General features: G+C 36.5%; 1 protein-coding gene across 3 annotated transcripts; it reads left to right on the top strand.

Moving 5' to 3' along the window:
• The first annotated feature begins 247 nt into the window (after positions 1–247).
• LOC106167565 (uncharacterized) lies at positions 248–17237 on the top strand. 3 transcript variants are annotated; one of them, XR_015333733.1, is made up of 10 exons: positions 248–474; positions 1384–1434; positions 4948–5041; positions 5711–5803; positions 7806–7892; positions 8253–8375; positions 8951–12060; positions 12387–12860; positions 15209–15509; positions 15930–17237. XR_015333733.1 is itself a non-coding variant. In XM_087010339.1 (9 exons), the coding sequence occupies exons 1-9, from the start codon at positions 263–265 to the stop codon at positions 16003–16005; spliced, it is 4320 nt and encodes a 1439-aa protein (XP_086866465.1). In that variant the 5' UTR covers positions 248–262; the 3' UTR covers positions 16006–17237. The 3 variants fall into 3 exon arrangements, 2 of the variants coding, with proteins under 2 accessions (XP_086866465.1, XP_086866466.1); XM_087010339.1 differs by lacking the exon at positions 15209–15509; XM_087010340.1 differs by lacking the exons at positions 1384–1434; positions 15209–15509.
• The last annotated feature ends 952 nt before the right edge of the window (positions 17238–18189 follow it).

Genomic DNA, 18189 nt, shown 5'->3' on the forward strand with positions numbered 1-18189 from the left:
CAGGGAATTACACGCCTTGCTTCCCAGTGTGTGCCATATTTGAGCTGAGGCTCAGTTAGCTATATAGGCTGTGTGGTAACTTAGTTGTGAACACTCCCTAAGCTGCTGTATAGTTCTATTTCATGCAGTAAATTCACCACAAATGCAGCATAGAAATATAATGTTTATGCTTTTTAATTATCTGCCTGAAATTTTGATCATTTTTGCCCATTGAAAATATGGAGTCATAAATGTAATCAAAATCCTTAAAAATATTCTGGCTATGATTTCAGCACTGCAAACTCTCAAGGCACTGGCAACACCCTTTCAACATTCAGAAACAAAGAGCTCCGATGTTGACAGCAGGATTCTGGCTTTGGTCATCCACTCACTGGAGAATGAGTCCCTTGCAGACCATTCTCTGTACTCCTTTATGACAGTGAGAGTGCATTTAGTGAATGGAATAACTGGAAAACCAATGCAATGTCAAAATGGGTATGAATAGGTTATTAAAATGTGCAGTCTGGAAGTATAGTGTTACGGTAGCAGTAATAATGTCCTTGACTTCAATGTCTTACATTTTTGAGTTCATGGTCACAGTCATCGTATAAATTTTCTGAAAATATCAATAGTATTTTATTGAATTCCTACCCCAAATATATGGGTCTTATTTTTAACCAGTAGTTGAATGCCTACATATCCATTTCTTTGAATTTTGTTGAATGTCTTTCTTTAAGTTTTTTTCTTCTTATAAATTTATCTCTAACATAATATCATTTAGTTTTAATTCTGAACCACAGTCATAAACATATCCCCATTTAAAAAAAAATGCACAAAAGGATACTTTTTGAAAGAGTTTTTAATAAGGGCTCGTTCCCACTGAAACTCTTGTTCTACATTGACGGGGACTTTAACTGAAGTCTAACAGACTATGAAGCCTCCTCCTGGCATTGAGTAGAAAACAGAAAAGCTGGGCCCAGTTTTATAAAGGACGTTTATCACTAACCAGTGGATAAGCCTAACCAGTGGATAAATTCTCCTAACACCCATTAACTAAAAGATGGTTAAAATGTGTTTCATATACAGTGTTCTGACTGAAAACAGCCAATAAGTTAACTGGCCAGTGTTTAACTGGATAAAATAATTATTTAAAGGTCAGTTAACTAACAGACTGTTTAAACACTGTTTATGAAACACAGTTTCATCCGTCATTTAGTTAACAGGGTTTAGGGGAATTTATCCACTGGTTAGAGTTAAACACTGGTTAGTGCTAAACGTCCTTTATAAAACTGGGCCCTGGTGATTATAATAAATACGAGTATGTTGAAAATGAGGAGGGGTGTTAATCTAACCCAGACACCTTGTAGCTTTCATTATGCTTTTAATCCTTCTTATCAAATTTAGGGAGATGGTTTTACCTAGGATGACAAAACCATGGGACTTTAAAGTAAACAGGTAAATGCACCAGCTATATATTATAGTATATTTACCTCTGCCAAGGAGGTTATGTTTTCACCTCTGTTTGTCTGTTTGTCATCAACATAACTCAAAAAGTTATGGACCGATTTTGATGAAATTTTCAGGAATTGTCAGAAGTGGGCCAAGGAAGAGATGATTAGTTTTTGTTGGTGAACTGGACCAATAATCAATCAATAATCAATAACAATCAAAAGTCGCTGCCTTGGCTGAGGTCTGCACTCTCGGAGTGCTTTTCTAGTTGGTGTTATAAAACAAGTAGACTTTAGAGTATGATGCTGATTGCTCTAAGCTTGGCTTCTAAAATTCTGTTTTTGTAAATAAGAAACTTTTTCAGATTAAATATATTCAGGTATTTCAGCATATCCTACTTTGCTAAATAATCAGGAAGACATGTAGCTAGATATTGAATCCTCATAGTGAATTTTGCTTTGACAGTCCTTCATAACCTTGCAGCATGGCTAAGAATAAAAACAATACACAAAGACAATTTTATTATTATATGTAGGGTATGAGGATGAAAAAATTGTTTTGTCTCATTTTGCTTAGTATGCTGTTTTAAAGCGTAAAGTGGGATAAGTATAGATGAGTTGAGACCCACACAAATAATTATGAGAAAGGATGTTATCTTTTTATGTACAGACACAGATGTGTCTGTACATATTGCCATCACCTGCGTCTGTCGTCGCCGATGGCGCTGCCGATGCCGATGCCGATGCCGATGCCGTGCACTTTCCTTGTAAACACGATAAGTGGAGGGCAGTTTTACTTTTTGGCTTTAAATTTACAGAGCTGATGAATATTCATAAAACGCAGGTCAAGTTCGAAAATCAGCATGATCGGGCCATTATTGTAGAAGTTATGCTGTTTTTTCACTTTTCAGCATATTTTTCACATTTCCTCAGATTCAATTCTTAGGCATGTTAACAGTCTCATTATTAAACTAATAAGATACGTAAAAGTTTTTGTTTGACATTTCCTGCATCTTTACAACATTGTTAGTTGATTTTGTAAAAATGATGGTAAACTTGTTATCGTGTATTGTGTAATAAAGTTTCAAAAATGGAAATAAACTCATATCATTGCAGTTTGTCAGATTCAATCATTCACTATGTTCAGAATCTCAGAATGGAAGAAATTGGACATTTAACACTGCTTTATTGATATTTTTCCCATCTCATCAATTTTCTTAGTTGATCATATAAAAATGGCATTAAACTGTTAATTTTGTTTTATGTTAAAAGTTGTTAAAAATGGAAAAAAAAAACATTTCAGAACAGTGCTGTCTTGTTTACATTTTGGCATTTTCAAGTTGTGACTTTGAAGTTCCATGGGCCTGAAGACCTTTGCTAGTCACATTTTCTGAATATCCATGATACTAATATTTTATTATTAAAAATTGATGGTCATTATGCTGTTAAACATTATGTAATATTGCATCAAAATTTGAAAAAAACTATTTTGGGCACTGCTCCCATGATGACCATTTAAGAAAAACCATGTCACTTACTGTTCTCAAACAGTACAGTAAATATATATATATATAGATGTGTCTGTACATATTGCCATCACCTGCGTCTGTCGTTGCCGTCATCGCCGTCACCGGCGCCGTGCACTTTCATTGTAAACACGATAAGTGGAAGGCAGTTTTACTTTTTGGCTTTATATTTACAGAGCTGATGAATATTCATAAAACGCAGGTCAAGTTCGAAAATCAGCATGATCGGGCCATTATTGTAGAAGTTATGCTTTTTTTTCACTTTTCAGCATATATGGAACACTGTAAACACATTCCAAGGAAAACCGATAGGCCTGTTGTCATGAAACTCACAGAAGTAATCTATCTTACTAAAACGCAGGTCAATTCGAAAATCGGCATGATCAGGCCACTATTTTAGTAGTTATGCTTTTTTTTTTTTTCACTTTTCAGCATATATGCAACACTGTAAACACAATATACGAAAAACGGATAGGCCAATTGTCATTAAACTCACAGGAGTGGCCAATCCTGCTAAAACGCAGGTTGAGTTAAAAAATCAGCATAATCGGGCCATTATTTTAGAAGTTATGTTGTTTTTTCACATTTCCTCAGATTCAATTCTTAGGCATGTAACAGTTTCATTATTTAATTAATAAGATATTAAAAGTGTTTGTTTGACATTTCCTGCATCTTTACAACATTGATAGTTGATTTTGTAAAAATGATGGTTAATTTGTTATCGTGTATTGTGTAATAAAGTTTCAAAAATGGAAATAAACTCATATCATTGCAGTTTGTCAGATTCAATCATTCACTATGTTCAGAATCTCAGAATGGAAGAAATTGGACATTTAACACTGCTCTATTGATATTTTTCCCATCTCATCAATTTTCTTAGTTGATCATATAAAAATGGCAGTAAGCTGTTAATTTTGTTTTATGTTAAAAATTGTTAAAAATGAAAAAAAAAAAAACATTTCAGAACAATGCTGTCTTGTTTACATTTTGGCATTTTCAAGTTGTGACTTTGAAGTTCCATGGGCCTGAAGACCTTTGCTAGTCACATTTTCTGAATATCCATGATACTAATATTTTATTATTAAAATTGATGGTCATTATGCTGTTAAACATTATGTAATATTGCATCAAAATTTGAAAAAAACCTACTTTGGGCACTGCTCCCATGATGATCATTTAAGAAAAACCATGTCACTTACTGTTCTCAAACAGTACAGTAAATATGTACAGATGTGTCTGTACATATTGCCATCACCTGCGTCTGTCGTCGCCATCAGCGCCGTCACCGGCGCCTTGCACTTTCATTGTAAACACGATAAGTGGAAGGCAGTTTTACTTTTGGGCTTTATGTTTACAGAGCTGATGAATATTCATAAAACGCAGGTCAAGTTCGAAAATCAGCATGATTGGGCCATTATTGTAGAGGTCATGCCTTTTTTCACTTTTCAGCATATTTCACATATTGGCATTTTCAAGGTGTGACTTTGAAGTTCTACATGCTTGAAGACCCATGCTAGTCACATTTTCTGAAAATCCATGATACGTATATTTTATTATTAAAAATTGACGGTCATTATGCTGTTAACCAATATGTAATATTGCATCAGAATAGAAGAAAACAATTATGGGTGCTGCTGCCATGATGACCATTATGGGAAAACCATGTTACTTATGATTGCCAAATGTTCAAAAAAGAAATGCAGGACTAAAATGCAGCCTGAGTTGGAAAAGTAGTCTAATTGGCTTCTTTTTCTGGAAGTTATACATTTTCAAAGTGTGAACTTGAACTCCCATGGGCCTGAAGCCTTATGCTTGTTACACATTTTACTTACATTGGTATTACCTGTTGAGCATAATTAAAATTTGATGTTGAATTTGCAGTTTAACATAATGTACTTTTGCATCAGAATTGACAGTAGCCTATTTTGTGCATAGTTATTTCCTGCTTTTTGTCTGTACATTTGACAGCTTTGCTGCCTTGTTTTTTTTTTCAGAACGAAGACAGCTGTGTGGGAAGAACTTTGCCTCTTTAAAGAAAGTTACAGTTACGTCATGGAAGAAAAGCATCAGGCAGTTTTCCTGTTTGAGGTAAAGCCAAGTGTAATGAAGCTCCATTCCATAATCAGTATTGCCATAAACTTTTCAGCTTATAAGTAACTGGCCATTCAAACCACCACCTTGAAATTCCAAAAATCTACAGGCCCAGATCGGGATTCACAATTATGAATACAATATTTTAATAAGACTGGACATATTACATGGATATTTACTAGTAACAGAACCTTGATTTTGTTACACAAGAATCATCGTTTAACAGTGGCATTGCAGAAAAATTTAACCAAACCAAACGCTCTTGAAAACATCAGGAAAAACCTAATGGCCTCATCAGACCACTAAATTCACACATTCTGAAAAATGTTTTGGTTCAAGCAAAATTTTACTGGCCACAGGCATAGAACCAGTGGCTATTTTGTGGACTGCATAATTTTAGGTCAAGATTTGACATTTGCTGAAACACAATGATCTTCACTAAACCTTGGTTTTGATGAGATCAAGTCAGTGGCCTTTGTAGGCAAGTATGTTATGCTGTTATGCTGTTTATGATGTAATCAAGTCTGCAACCTTGTGATAAATTACACCATTAAGTAATGGTTTAGTGTACTTTCAATTATTTGAAATATATCTGATTTGAGTAAGCAGTATTTTCTCATGGAGTATTGGAAAAAGACAACGCTGTCATGTATATTTATACTTCAGGTAATGGATGCTTCTAGTTTGAATACTGCCAACCTGAAGAACCGGCTTGCAGTAGCTGGAGAAGGCAGGGTGATAGCATGGGGGTTCTTGCCAGTGAGTAGTTCCTAATGATATCACACTTAAAACACTGCCATACGTAGCTCATTAGCAGGGCTTTTATACTGCCATCTAACATACCCCAATCACCAGTGTTCTTGAAAAACTTTGGACACATTATGTCTGTCATAAAATATCTCTATGTCAGACATTTGAAAAATATATAATTTTTCATGGTTTACTTATAAAAACAAGTCTGATAACAACAGCAGCACAAAACAGTGCCTACATCAGGTACAATGTGAAATAGTGGCCTCATTTTTCAGCATGTCACAGTCTGTGACATAAGCTTTTCAGCTCTCTGACCATTCGGATCACCGATTGCTTACAATCACTTGTCTGACTTAAAATTTGCCCGAAAAAAAAAATTCCAACAGACTGGACATATACCTCTATTACATCAAAGCTAGTAAAAACGAGACCTTGCTTTGTCAAATCTTTTTATATTTAGAATTACATGTAAGAGTTTGAGATTTCAGAAAAATATCAAACAAATTGAAAATGTCTTCTGAAATCTTTCAGTTTCACAATAATTGTTTTGGTAGAATAAGTGAACTGCCTTGAAAAATTTACTAAAAGAATTGTACTTCATATGTATGTTATACATACATTAGAATTTCCCATGTCCACACACAAAGTACTGGTAGATAAAAAAGCAGAATGTATATTTTTTTAATTATTTTTTTATGTTTTTATATCCTTGTCTTTTTATAAAAAAAAAATACCCTTAAAGAAAGAAAAGCAAAGCCATGTAATGGTGCTCAGATGTTGCTTTATTTATATAATTATTATTATCACTAATAACCTTAAATTTTAATCACTATAACTATTTGAAAATTTAAAATGAACCTTTTATCACATACACATGTAAATTGCCAATTGAAAAAATCAAATATAATAAAATTATGCACAATAACACAATGGTCCATCATGCTTGTTGGATTAAGAAAAACTATTAAGATCATCTCACATTTACTTTTAAAATCCACTAATTACTTTTTTAAAAAATAAAAAGTTACATCGTTTTTATCACCGAGTCTGTACTTTATGGCAGCTGAGCAGAAACCAAAAAGATAACTGCTTTGTTATACATGTAAGTTACCTCAACTCCCAAGTGCCTGTTCTGCACTGGGGGAGACGGAGTACAGCGCCACTGTGTCTGCTCTATCGACATGTGCTCACCCTTCAACTGTGTGGCTTTTAAACTGGCCTGAACTGGTTCAGCAGTGGTAGGCCAAACATATAGTAGTGGGGATTATATATCAGTGTCATTTTTTACCACAGGATTGACTTGTTTGGGAGAATCTAATTCAGAGTCCAAGTGTGGATATTCTATTTTAGTTCAAAAGAATAAAGTAAGTTGCAGTAAACTATGAATTTGCTTTTGAAAGTAAATTTAAAAATTAATTAAAAAATTGTGCTTAATCCCAAAATTTTACAAGGAGGCTAGAAAATGCTTGTTAGGGCAAGACTAATATCAATGCATATTTTACTTTTTCGCGCTGGAGCAATTTGTGCAGTGGCAAAAAGCATTGGCAGCTGAGCCAGGACTTAGTATTTTAGATGCTCTGCCATTTGATAGTGCGGACATTGTGACTGACATGCTGATGTTTCACGTCAGACATTTACAATTTATGACAGACATGTTCGGCTGTCCGACGGTTTTTCGGGAACACTGCCAATCACACTGCCACATCTAACACGCAAACCAATTAGACTATCACATACAACTCATTGTCACACTAAGTATACTGTCACATCAAACACACTGGCACATGTAGCAAACTTTTGCATCCACCTAACTTTCACTAATGTCCAAAAGAAATAAATCAAGGATACACATTTGTTTTATTTCCACCTTTGGTAGTTTTGATAGAAGCTTTTCAAAGACAAGCTGGTTTTTATGTTGAATGAGATTTAAAGTTCGTATTTTTCCAAAAATGGAAAGGTTTGAGTCAACAGATAATTCATGAATAACAGTCTAATTTGCATTTTACAGGTGACGAACAGTAAAGGAAAGGGGAGGAAGTGGTTACAATTATACTGGCCTCAAAAGAAAACACTAACAAAACAAGGAGAAATTGAGGTAAAGCACTGTTTCATCAATTTTCACAATGGACCTTGAATTGAAAAATGAATACTTATCACCCAATGATAAGAGCTCCTGGTCTTTATATTTATAACTTGAATTGAAAGTAGAATTTTTTCTTTTGCCAGAAATGAGGACAAACTGTAAGCATTTTGAATTGAACAACAAGCCAATTTACTATTAATATCATGGTTATGGTTTTCAAGTATGCTTCCAGTATGGGTTTTTAAATAGATTAGTACTATTATGACTATTACTTCTATCAACACATTTAATATTTAATTTATTATTTCAGCACTTAAATAATTAATTCACAAGTGGAACGCTCTTTGATTTTGTTTCTTCCAATATTTCCAGGTCTTTCACTGGTACAAGTCAAAACAAGAAAGATGTGTGTATCCAGCCTCTCTGACTGTTTCTGTGAATGGTGTCATTCCTAGAAACCATCTGAAGCCATCCTGTAGCAACTTACCTCTGTCGGTAGGTAGATATAAATTGTTATATTGGTCTGCATTTCCTGACTAATGAAAATCTTAGCTCAACTTGGATATTGAACTATATTCATTGGACTAAGACCCCATTCCCACAGATTTTAGATCGATCTATCCCCTTTGGGAGTCTCACTAGATTACTGTCAGCTTAGCTGGCTTAAATGTCTGTCCCGCCTACTAAAAGCTGTAAGGGGGTAATTAACTTCCGTGCACGGTTGGCTAACAGCAATTTAGCGTGAACCCCCAGGGAGTAAGGTCGATCTAGTTGGATCGATCTGAATCTCTGGGAATGCGCTCTAAGTGGTGTAGTCAAAGGGTTTAATTTTTTTAATGATGTTCCAGAAATTGATTTTATTACAGATTTTTAAGAATGCTCTTCAACTTGGTAGGATTTCACAAGGAATCTAAAAATTCCCGCTTAAGTGAGGTGTAAAATTTTTCCTGTATTAACCATAGGTTTTAGGGTGCAATTACCCCCTTCTTATGACTGAGCACTTTAGATTACCATCTATTTTTGAAAAAGAGTTTCAATTTTATTACTAAATTTTTGTCTTCATTTTCCAGAGAGAAAATATTCCAGGGGTAAAGAGAAGAAAAAACAAGGAAAAAACTCAAACCCCCATTTTATGTCAAGAAGCTTATAGCTTACTAAAACAATCCCCTTCCAAGAGTGTATATATTTTGAATGTGGCTGGGTCTGGTGGGATTGTTCCCCTGGGAACCAAAGGTGCCTCCAACCCCATGCCAGTGGCCCTGGCGAAGACTTCATACCCAGAATATCAGGCTGGAAGAGGAGCAGTTGAACTTCCAAAAAATGTGACAGCATCGAGTCCACCACCACCAGTGGTCCCCATGGCAGCTTCACCACCAGTGGTTCCCATGGCAACTCCACCACCTGTGGTTCCCGTGGCAACTTCTACCCCTGCAATCCAGACTTATGATGGTGGAGGGGTTTGTCAGGGGGTAAAAAATGCACCCCCCTGTCAGCTTGTAGTTCCCAGCAATACTTCATATGTAAATAACAATATCATGGATTACAAGGTTGCACCCCAAAGGTTACACCACTCAGCAGACAATCCAGACAGCCTTTTGCAGCAGCCATTGAGAACAGAAACAAGTCCCACTGCAGCAGACCAAAGTGGGCAAACCAATATGATATTAAAGGAAGAAAATTCTCATGGAGCCATTCCGAAGAATTGGAGTCCAATATCAGACAATGCTGTACCTCTTGCAAATCAAATCAAAAAAACAGTGGTTTCCAATACACCTATTTTTTGTGAGAAAATGTCAAGTGATTTAGGGCCTGTAGGTACTCTTCTTTACAGTATTGGAATGGATTTAGTGAAAGAGAGAGCTTGTAAAGGGCTGATACGTTTGCAGACCAAAAAATTGGAGGAAAAGAAACTGGATGAAAAAGAAAAAGAGCAGCTTGAGCAGTTGAGGCAATTTTATTCTGATACAAGACAAAAGAACCGTCAGCTACATCTAAAGAAACAGAAGTGCCGGAAATGTAAATTCAAAACAGAATCCCTGAATGTAATGGAAAATCATTTGGAATATCCACACATGCAAGGGACATACATGAATTGTTCCTTCTGTAATTATGGCACCAGCCAAAGCTTAACTTCAGCATTTACCCAGCACGTGAAAAAGAAACACAAAAAGCAACCACGTGCCATGCCAAAATCAGCACCTCATCAGTGCCCATTGTGCTCTTATGATAATATCCATTCACTCCGTGTTTCGCAGCATTTGGCATTATGTCGAAAAACTTTTAATTTTGCCAAAAACTTAGCCCCAGAACCAAATTTTTTGCACCACTCCCTTAGTCTTGATTTCATAAAGAAGCCAAAAGCAAACCAACCCAGTAGTGTCCCTCATCGCGATCCCAATCAGATGTCAATTCAACCAAGAATTTTGAACAAATCATGTTTGAAAAAATCAAAGACAGTGAAGGAGCAACTATCTGGTGTAGCTGTTTCAAATAAATGCCAGTCGTCAAATGTTGCATTCAAGTCCTTAGGTTCTCTACCCAATAAGACTAATGTTTTTTTAAACAGTAAAGTTCCCTTCACGCGGGACAACAATGGCTGTTTTACAGTTTTACAGTTCAAACAAGCAACTCCAACTGTACAACAGACGAATGTCAATACAGCCAAGCTGTTAAATTACCAAATTGGGCCTGCGGTTGGCATGATCAATCCAGTGGCTCCATCTGTCCAGCAAATTTCAACCAGCCAACCTATTAGCCAATCTGGTGTACCGTTGACATCAGGGACATCAGGTTCAATTGGTGTGCCTGTGGGCATCATCAGGGCAATCATCAACCCAGCTGCTGGGGTGCAGCCGATAGGGTCAGGTTTGCAGGTATTTAAGATAAATGATCAGCTCTTTACCTCAGCTGGCAAATCCCTAATCCCAGTGAAAACAGCAGCACCAGTGGGGATTATTAAGTTGAGTGACCCACAGAAAGCAACTACAGCTAGTGGTGCTTTGTCCATAGTTCAAGGAGCCCAAGTGCATGGAAACCCAAATACCCAAAATCTAAATCTGTCAGGGGTGGCATCAACAACTATTCAGTCAAAGCTACCACCAGTCAATATCCAGTCAGTGGTTCCATCAAAAAGTATCCAGCTGAAGCTACCACCAACCAATATCCAGTCAGTGGTTCCACCAACCAATATCCAACTGATGGAAGAACCTACCAATATCCAGACAGTGGTTCCAACCAGTATCCAACTGAAGGTACCACCTACAAATATCCAGTCATTGGTTCCACCAGCCAGTATCCAACTGAAGGTACCACCTACTGATTTCCAGTCAGTGGTTCCACCAACCAGTATCCAACTTAATGTACCACCTACCAATATCCAGTCAGTGGTTCCAACAACTAGTTTCCAGCCAAAGGTAGAACCTACCAATATCCAGTCAGTGGTTCCAACAACTAGTTTCCAGCCAAAGGTAGAACCTACCAATATCCAGTCGGTGGTTCCAACAACTAGTTTCCAGCCAAAGGTAGAACCTACCAGTATCCAGACAGTGGTTCCACCAACCAGTACCAAGTCAGTGGTTTCACCAACCAGTATCCAGCTAAGGGGAGAACCTTCCAGTACCCAGTCAGTGGTTCTACCAACCAGTACCCAGTCAGTGGTTCCACCAAATAGTTTCCAATTGAAAGAAGTACCAACCAGTATACAACCAAAAATGCCACCAAAGTTTATTTATGTGCAGCCAGAAGTTATAGCAACCAATGCTGCAAGTCTCAAGCGTCCTTCTCCTGTTGAAAATTCTCAAGATGCCGGAGCCCAAAAATGTGCTCGATTGGACCAAGAGTATATTGTGTGTGAACTATGTGATGGATATGTCAAAAATAATGATGCATTGAGACTTCATTTTCGTAATGTCCACCAAATTGAAATATTTCCTAAGAAAATTATTACATGCGCCATATGCAATTACTCATTCTGGACCTCAAGTGGTTGGAGGAAACACATCACAAATGCCCATGCCCAGAATGGGTGCTACCTGTGCAGAGAGTCCTGGTCTGGTGATCTGGTCTCACATCTGTTCTCTGCCCATGGAGTCGATTACCAGGATGTCCTGAAATTGAACAAGTGCATCGGCTGTGGACAGGCGTTCTACTCTGAGAAACAGTTAAAGGCACATATGACCGTGTAAGGAAAAAAATTTATCTGGATACTTTTTGTTATGTACATATATTTATTTGGATCACCATGTCTTTCTGTGACTTTGCCATTACTGCCATCTTTAGAAATGCTGTTAAATTTGTCTCAACCTTTGGTGGCCTGTATTTATCATTCAATCAGTGACAGTCTTTTGGCAGAGGGTTTGCTGAACCTTTTATCTACTAAAGGGTTCATCAACTACATAAATTCCACCTTTTTACTGTTGTCATTTTTGTTTAATTTTTCTAGCAATTATTCTTAGATTGTTTGTATTTGAATACATTTTCCATATTAACATCATTTTTATTTTGAAGGTACCATGGGCTGGACTTGTGGGAAATGAATTTGAATGCCAAGAAAATGAAAAGAAATCGTTCTAGCATTCGCTCTCCAGCAGAACATCTTGCACAGCAAGGGTGCAAACAATGTGGAATAGAAGCTTTCCCCGACATCCAGCACTATTGCCAACACTTTAAAGTTACACACGGGGGCTTTACATGTAACCATTGTGTCATTAAGCTATCCTCAGTGCATGCCCTGGGAATGCACCTTTTCAAAAGCCACCAAGTGAAATTGTTCATGTGTGACAGGTGTTGGTTCAGGACCTCCTATGAACATACCTTGCAGCAGCATTCCATGAGTTGTCAGAAAAAGACTGTGCAGACTCCAGTACCTATTGGTGGCATTGGTCGCTCCTCCCATCTCCGGCTGCTCCCGCTCCACCACAGGAAGTGTGAAGTACGGGTCAAGAGACTTACGCGTGATGAGATTGCTAAATACACCAGCAGGTTGTGATTTTCTTTGTTTCACCTGTTTAGTTATCAACTGAAATTGTATGCAATGGCTTTTATGTGAAATATTTTTTTTTCTAGGGTTGTAAAAATAATAGACCTTTTTCAGATGGATTATATATATGTTATGCTGGCTTGGTATAAGGAGTGGGTTAATTTTTTTTATATTCTGCTACTGTTTCTTGTCCAAATCTTTCTAACAGAAACTTGTTAAATTTCTGAATTAACAGCTTTAAAATATTCTTTGAGTTAACAAAAGGATTCATCTCAAGTTGAATATTGTTGAAAGTCTTTCACATCCTTTTGCTGTATCAGTTGAATCATATTAAAAAAATTCTGGCAATATTAAGTTATGTTTAAATAATTGTTATTTTTGTTTGGCATCACCAGAGTTGAAACACTTTGAGATATATGTGTAATTTTTTTTTAAATTTCTTTTGCTCTTGTTCATGTTGAAAATAGATTTAGGGACCATTCCCAGACCCTATTGTACTAACCGTAGATTGATCTATCTATGAGGGGATTCTTGCTAAATTGCAATCAACTTAGAAGTGTGTCATTCCTACTCAAGCTGTAGGTTTAATTATCGTTTGGCAGCTTCAGTAGGCATGCCAAACATCTACGCCACTTAAACTGAAAGCAATTTAGCGAGAAACCCCTTGGAGTTGGATTGATTCTGTTAGATCGATCTAGGTATGGGAACCCAGTCTTAGATACACCTGTATTTATGCCATACACTGCCATGAGATAACTAACACAGACATTAGTATTGATGATTTTTAAAATGTTATTTAAATGAGACTTAGTCTGAGTAGATGTAAAATATTACAAGACCCTAAAAAATGACAGGTTATCATTATTTTATCTATCCTTCTATTGGTTACAAAATATGGAATTGTCCTGAACATGCCAAATGTAGTAGTAATTTAAGAAGTAGTACAGTGTGTACTGGGGCTTAGTGCAATGGGGAAACACGGGTAGATTGAGGATACCCAAAAAAGAAGTATCTGCCGTGTCCCAGGAGAGTGAAAACCACAGTTCTGAGGTTCCTTTCACACCTAGCAGTACGTTTTCTGTTTCAGTCGGCTAGTCCAAACATGGAATTACGCCAGGGGGGGGGGGGGGGGACACTCCCTTAAACAAGCTCCAATGTACCAGTCGAAATTTTATTAATACATTAAAATATTGCTGTGACGAGCATGGGAGCTCCATGTGGGTGACTCTTGTATGTAATAAGCAGGAGAAAGAATTTCAAACTAGTATCAAACAGAGTACCGTGCGGCTGAATATGAAAGGGACCTAAGTGTGGATTTTTGGATGGTGCTCATACACGTAGTTTGTAGATTTTTCTTTTAAGTCAGGAAAAACACAGAGTGTCAAAGATCAATTTGAATTAATCTGTGTTATTAGTATAGTCTTGGCGTTTCCAGTGATCTCTGAAATACAGGTTATAAAGGAAGATGGCAATTAGCGTGTTGTTTCTTTATTGAATCTGTACTTATGTAAGTAGTCCTTCAGAACTCAACCAGGTTGGGGGGGGGGGGTGAAATTTTAAACACTGTACCAGTGTCTTTTTCTTTGATGGTCTCTGGTTTAGTTTATGTTACATGAACGCGCATTGTAATCATATTATATCAGATTAATGCCGCTAGCTAGGTTAGATTCTAGGACAATTCCCCTCCCCCCCAAGAAATATATATAAATATACAAATATAAAGTATATTAATATTTTTAGTGATATAATACAACTACATCATAAAACATAGTACAAGTACAGAAAGTATTATTAAAAGTCTAATCAAAGTATAACCAGCTATCCTCCAGGTAAGGGTGGGGAAAACAGATAACAGATATTTTTTGCTTGCATGTCTTAAGATACAAAACCCAAACGTATTCAGACTTTAACATCTGTAAAACCCCTCAGGTGAAAGTACCTGACGTCGACAGTTACTTCTGAAGTGCACAGTAAACATGGCATTCTAAATGACTGGCCAATCAATCAGTAAAAAAAATTAGTAAAACATCGAATCTAAGTGCAGGAACTGGCGTGAGCAACGATTTGCTAATAGGAAAAATGTTGTTGTTTTTTTCGAGGATATTTCATTTTGGCGGATATATCCTGCATAGTGTACACGATTTCCCTTGCATTTTCCATCTTTTTTTAATTAATGATTAGTCTTGATCATATTGAGCAAGGAATATTTCGATATTAAAGATGGAATTTTCAGTAATGATCTCCAAATCACAAAGGTATACCCTATCCAATACCATTCAGAAAATTACTCTGTATAAACCCAATTTGGAGCTGTTAATGAGAAATTCACCAGTCTCCGTTACCATTACAGGAGAAACTAAAAACAAAAGGGAAGCTTGGGTCTTGAAAAATCTTGGTTTCGAAATCGGGTGCGGTTCGCTCCTAGGCAGGTAGAACTTCGCTAACACAATAATGCGCCTACGACCAACCTTACCTGTTACAGTATTGTTATTCAAATTATGCCAACTGCAAGTGACAGGTATTCATTTCGGGAGCCATGATATTAGGCAAAGATTTCAGGGCGAAATGACGATTCTCGTGGGTAGCATATGGTGCCTGGTACAGGGGGTATGTGCAAAGCTACCTGCTCTACCCGGCCACACCAACAACGTGTAAGTACATGTACTAATAGTCCACAGTTTGCAGGTCGATTGACCAGCTTGTCTCACTACAGGCAGAAATACGTGAGCACAAAACTTTGAAATAAGATGGAGGATTCCAAAATTGTATTATATGCCAGGGCTTCTTTTTACAGTACATGTATCCCCCAAGTTTTGTCAGTTAATCTGTTTTAGCTGAGTGAAAGCGGGAATGCTCAGTTCGACTTGTATGTCATAAATATTGTGACGATATCTAGTCTTGAAATATTAAAAATTTGATATATATAGACTCTTATATGGAAATTGCGTAAACAGCAGAAATACAAGGTATTTACTATATATGAAAGTGAACAATTACTGCGTTGAATTTAAACCGTGGAATAAATAAATTCTTGCGTGTCTAAAATTCTCATTTTAAATATGTTATTTCAGTCGCCAGTGCATTCAAGACAAGAGACGAAGATATGTCCCCATGAAGAAGTTACAACAGTTGAAATGCAACTTTTGATTTCAATAATCCCGAGTATGGACATTTGAAAAAAGCCTGTTATCCCACAGTTGAAATTGATACGATTCTTAACATTTTAGTGTTATTAAGGGTTTAATTGCAAAATGTGTACATGCATATTGAATATGTACATGTATGAATTATAGTGATTTCAGCCTCAGATTTCAGCCTTGAATGGTACTAGGGTAAGAAGGCATTATCTAGCATGTAAGTCCAAAAAACCGAGGCGAATGACTACACGGCCCCTACATTTATAACATATTGTCCCACCAAAACGTAGAAAACATTTTACCAATTTTGTTTAAATTTGGGTCTTCGGCGACTCCTAACGTGAGATAGCGTGCTAGATTTCAAAACGGGTTTGGTTATTTGAAAATCTGTATGCTAAAATACTCTGTTCGCTTCCCATTCCATCGACACTTTTTGAAATAATAGGTCTAACTGTTTTACTGCCAGTTGTCTTTTCCAATTTGAAACAAGTATGGCATAATATTAGAAAATGGTTTCTAAAAGCGAGACAGTACACAAATTGTGCACGACGGAGCAAATGGGTGTATAATTTTGTAGTCAACCCTTGCTTAGTTTTATACGACGGTATTAATTATTTTTCTACTTTTTGACTGAAAAACCTTACTGAAAGTTATTATTTTGCCAGCGTCTTTTTGCACCCATATATAAAACTGAGCGAGTCTGTTGTGCTTTTTTCAATGTGATTTTCTATGTACATTATGTCAGTGTAGTTTGTGCTCTTAAAAGTTTATGGCAACAGTGTCCCATTTTAGCTTCTGAATCAACATATGTTACCTTTATTTGACATATTCAACGTTTATTCATGTAATTCACAATCCTTTAAAACTTCGATCTATGGGTTGCGATTATTATTATTATTATTATTATTATCATTATTATTATTATTATTATTATTATTATTAAATCTGCGACTTCTGGCTGTCCTTTTACAGAATCAGGATAACACGATAACCAGTGTCCTTTCCACGATATCGATTTATATATATATATAATGATTTGTAGTTTGGATGAGCGCGCACATTAATTTCAGTTGTATTACACAGGGAATTGTAATTCTAATGATTACTCCGAATAAACTCAGATGTTTGACTTGTCGTACTTTGTAGTAACACATTCAATGTCATTTCCTTGATATTGCGTATTTTAAGCCGTGCGTTAGTATCACTGGAGTTAAACGAATAAAGACTGTTCATAACTTTCAACTTCTTTATTGTTTAATTATTCAGATTTCATATTTTTCTCTCTAGTGTTTGTCTTAGTAATATTTGAATAACAATAAAAATGTTTCATCCGATTTTGTCCAATTCGATCTCTTATTCTTATTTCTATAACTTTAGAAGCGGTGGTGGTGCCAACTGAGCCATTGGCCCCAAAGAATTTCGCGCAATTTAAACGAAACCTTTATAGTCAATGAAGTCCAATTCTTTTTTTTCCACAAAATGAATGTTCCATGGGACTCGATCTCCTCGCCTTCTGGTCTGTAGTCTGCAACGTTACCAGTTCCTCTATTCCCCCAACCACCCACCCTAAACTTTGCATCTTCCCTTTATAGTTATGGGACTAATACTCATTTTTTTTACAAAGATTTGTCGTCTTTAGGAATCGATCCTGTAACCTTATGGTCCGCAGTCGGGAACGTTACCAGTTTCTCTATTCACCCAACCACCCACCCTAAACTTTGTATCTCTATTTTATAGTTTGAGGCGATCATTTGTTTTTTTCTTCCACGAAAATTTACCGTCTTTGGGAATCGATCCTTTAAAGGGATAATAACTCTTCGTATGAGATCTATATTTCACAATAAAAACATTGTGAACAACTCATAGAAATATAATATATTCTGTTGTACCACGAAACGGCAGTTATAGCTATTATTCTGATATCTGAGCTTGTCTACTCTTTAGACCACGAGACCTCCATTGATGGCTATACTCTGTTATAATCTCTTAAGATATTATAACAAAAAACTTTTAAGAATAAAAAAAACAGACTAGCTTTGAATGTAAAAATGGATTCATTAACCATTGGTAAGTATGGGAAAATTGTTGTTTACTGCAGGAAAATTCGTTTTTTGGCCAAAACGAAGAGTTATTATCCCTTTAGCCTTCAGGTTCCCAGTCTGACATGCAGGCGATTCCTCTATTCACCCGGTAA

Source organism: Lingula anatina, chromosome 4 (assembly GCF_051362555.1).
Source record: "Lingula anatina isolate TDL-2025a chromosome 4, LinAna3.0, whole genome shotgun sequence".
Classification (NCBI taxonomy): domain Eukaryota; kingdom Metazoa; phylum Brachiopoda; class Lingulata; order Lingulida; family Lingulidae; genus Lingula; species Lingula anatina.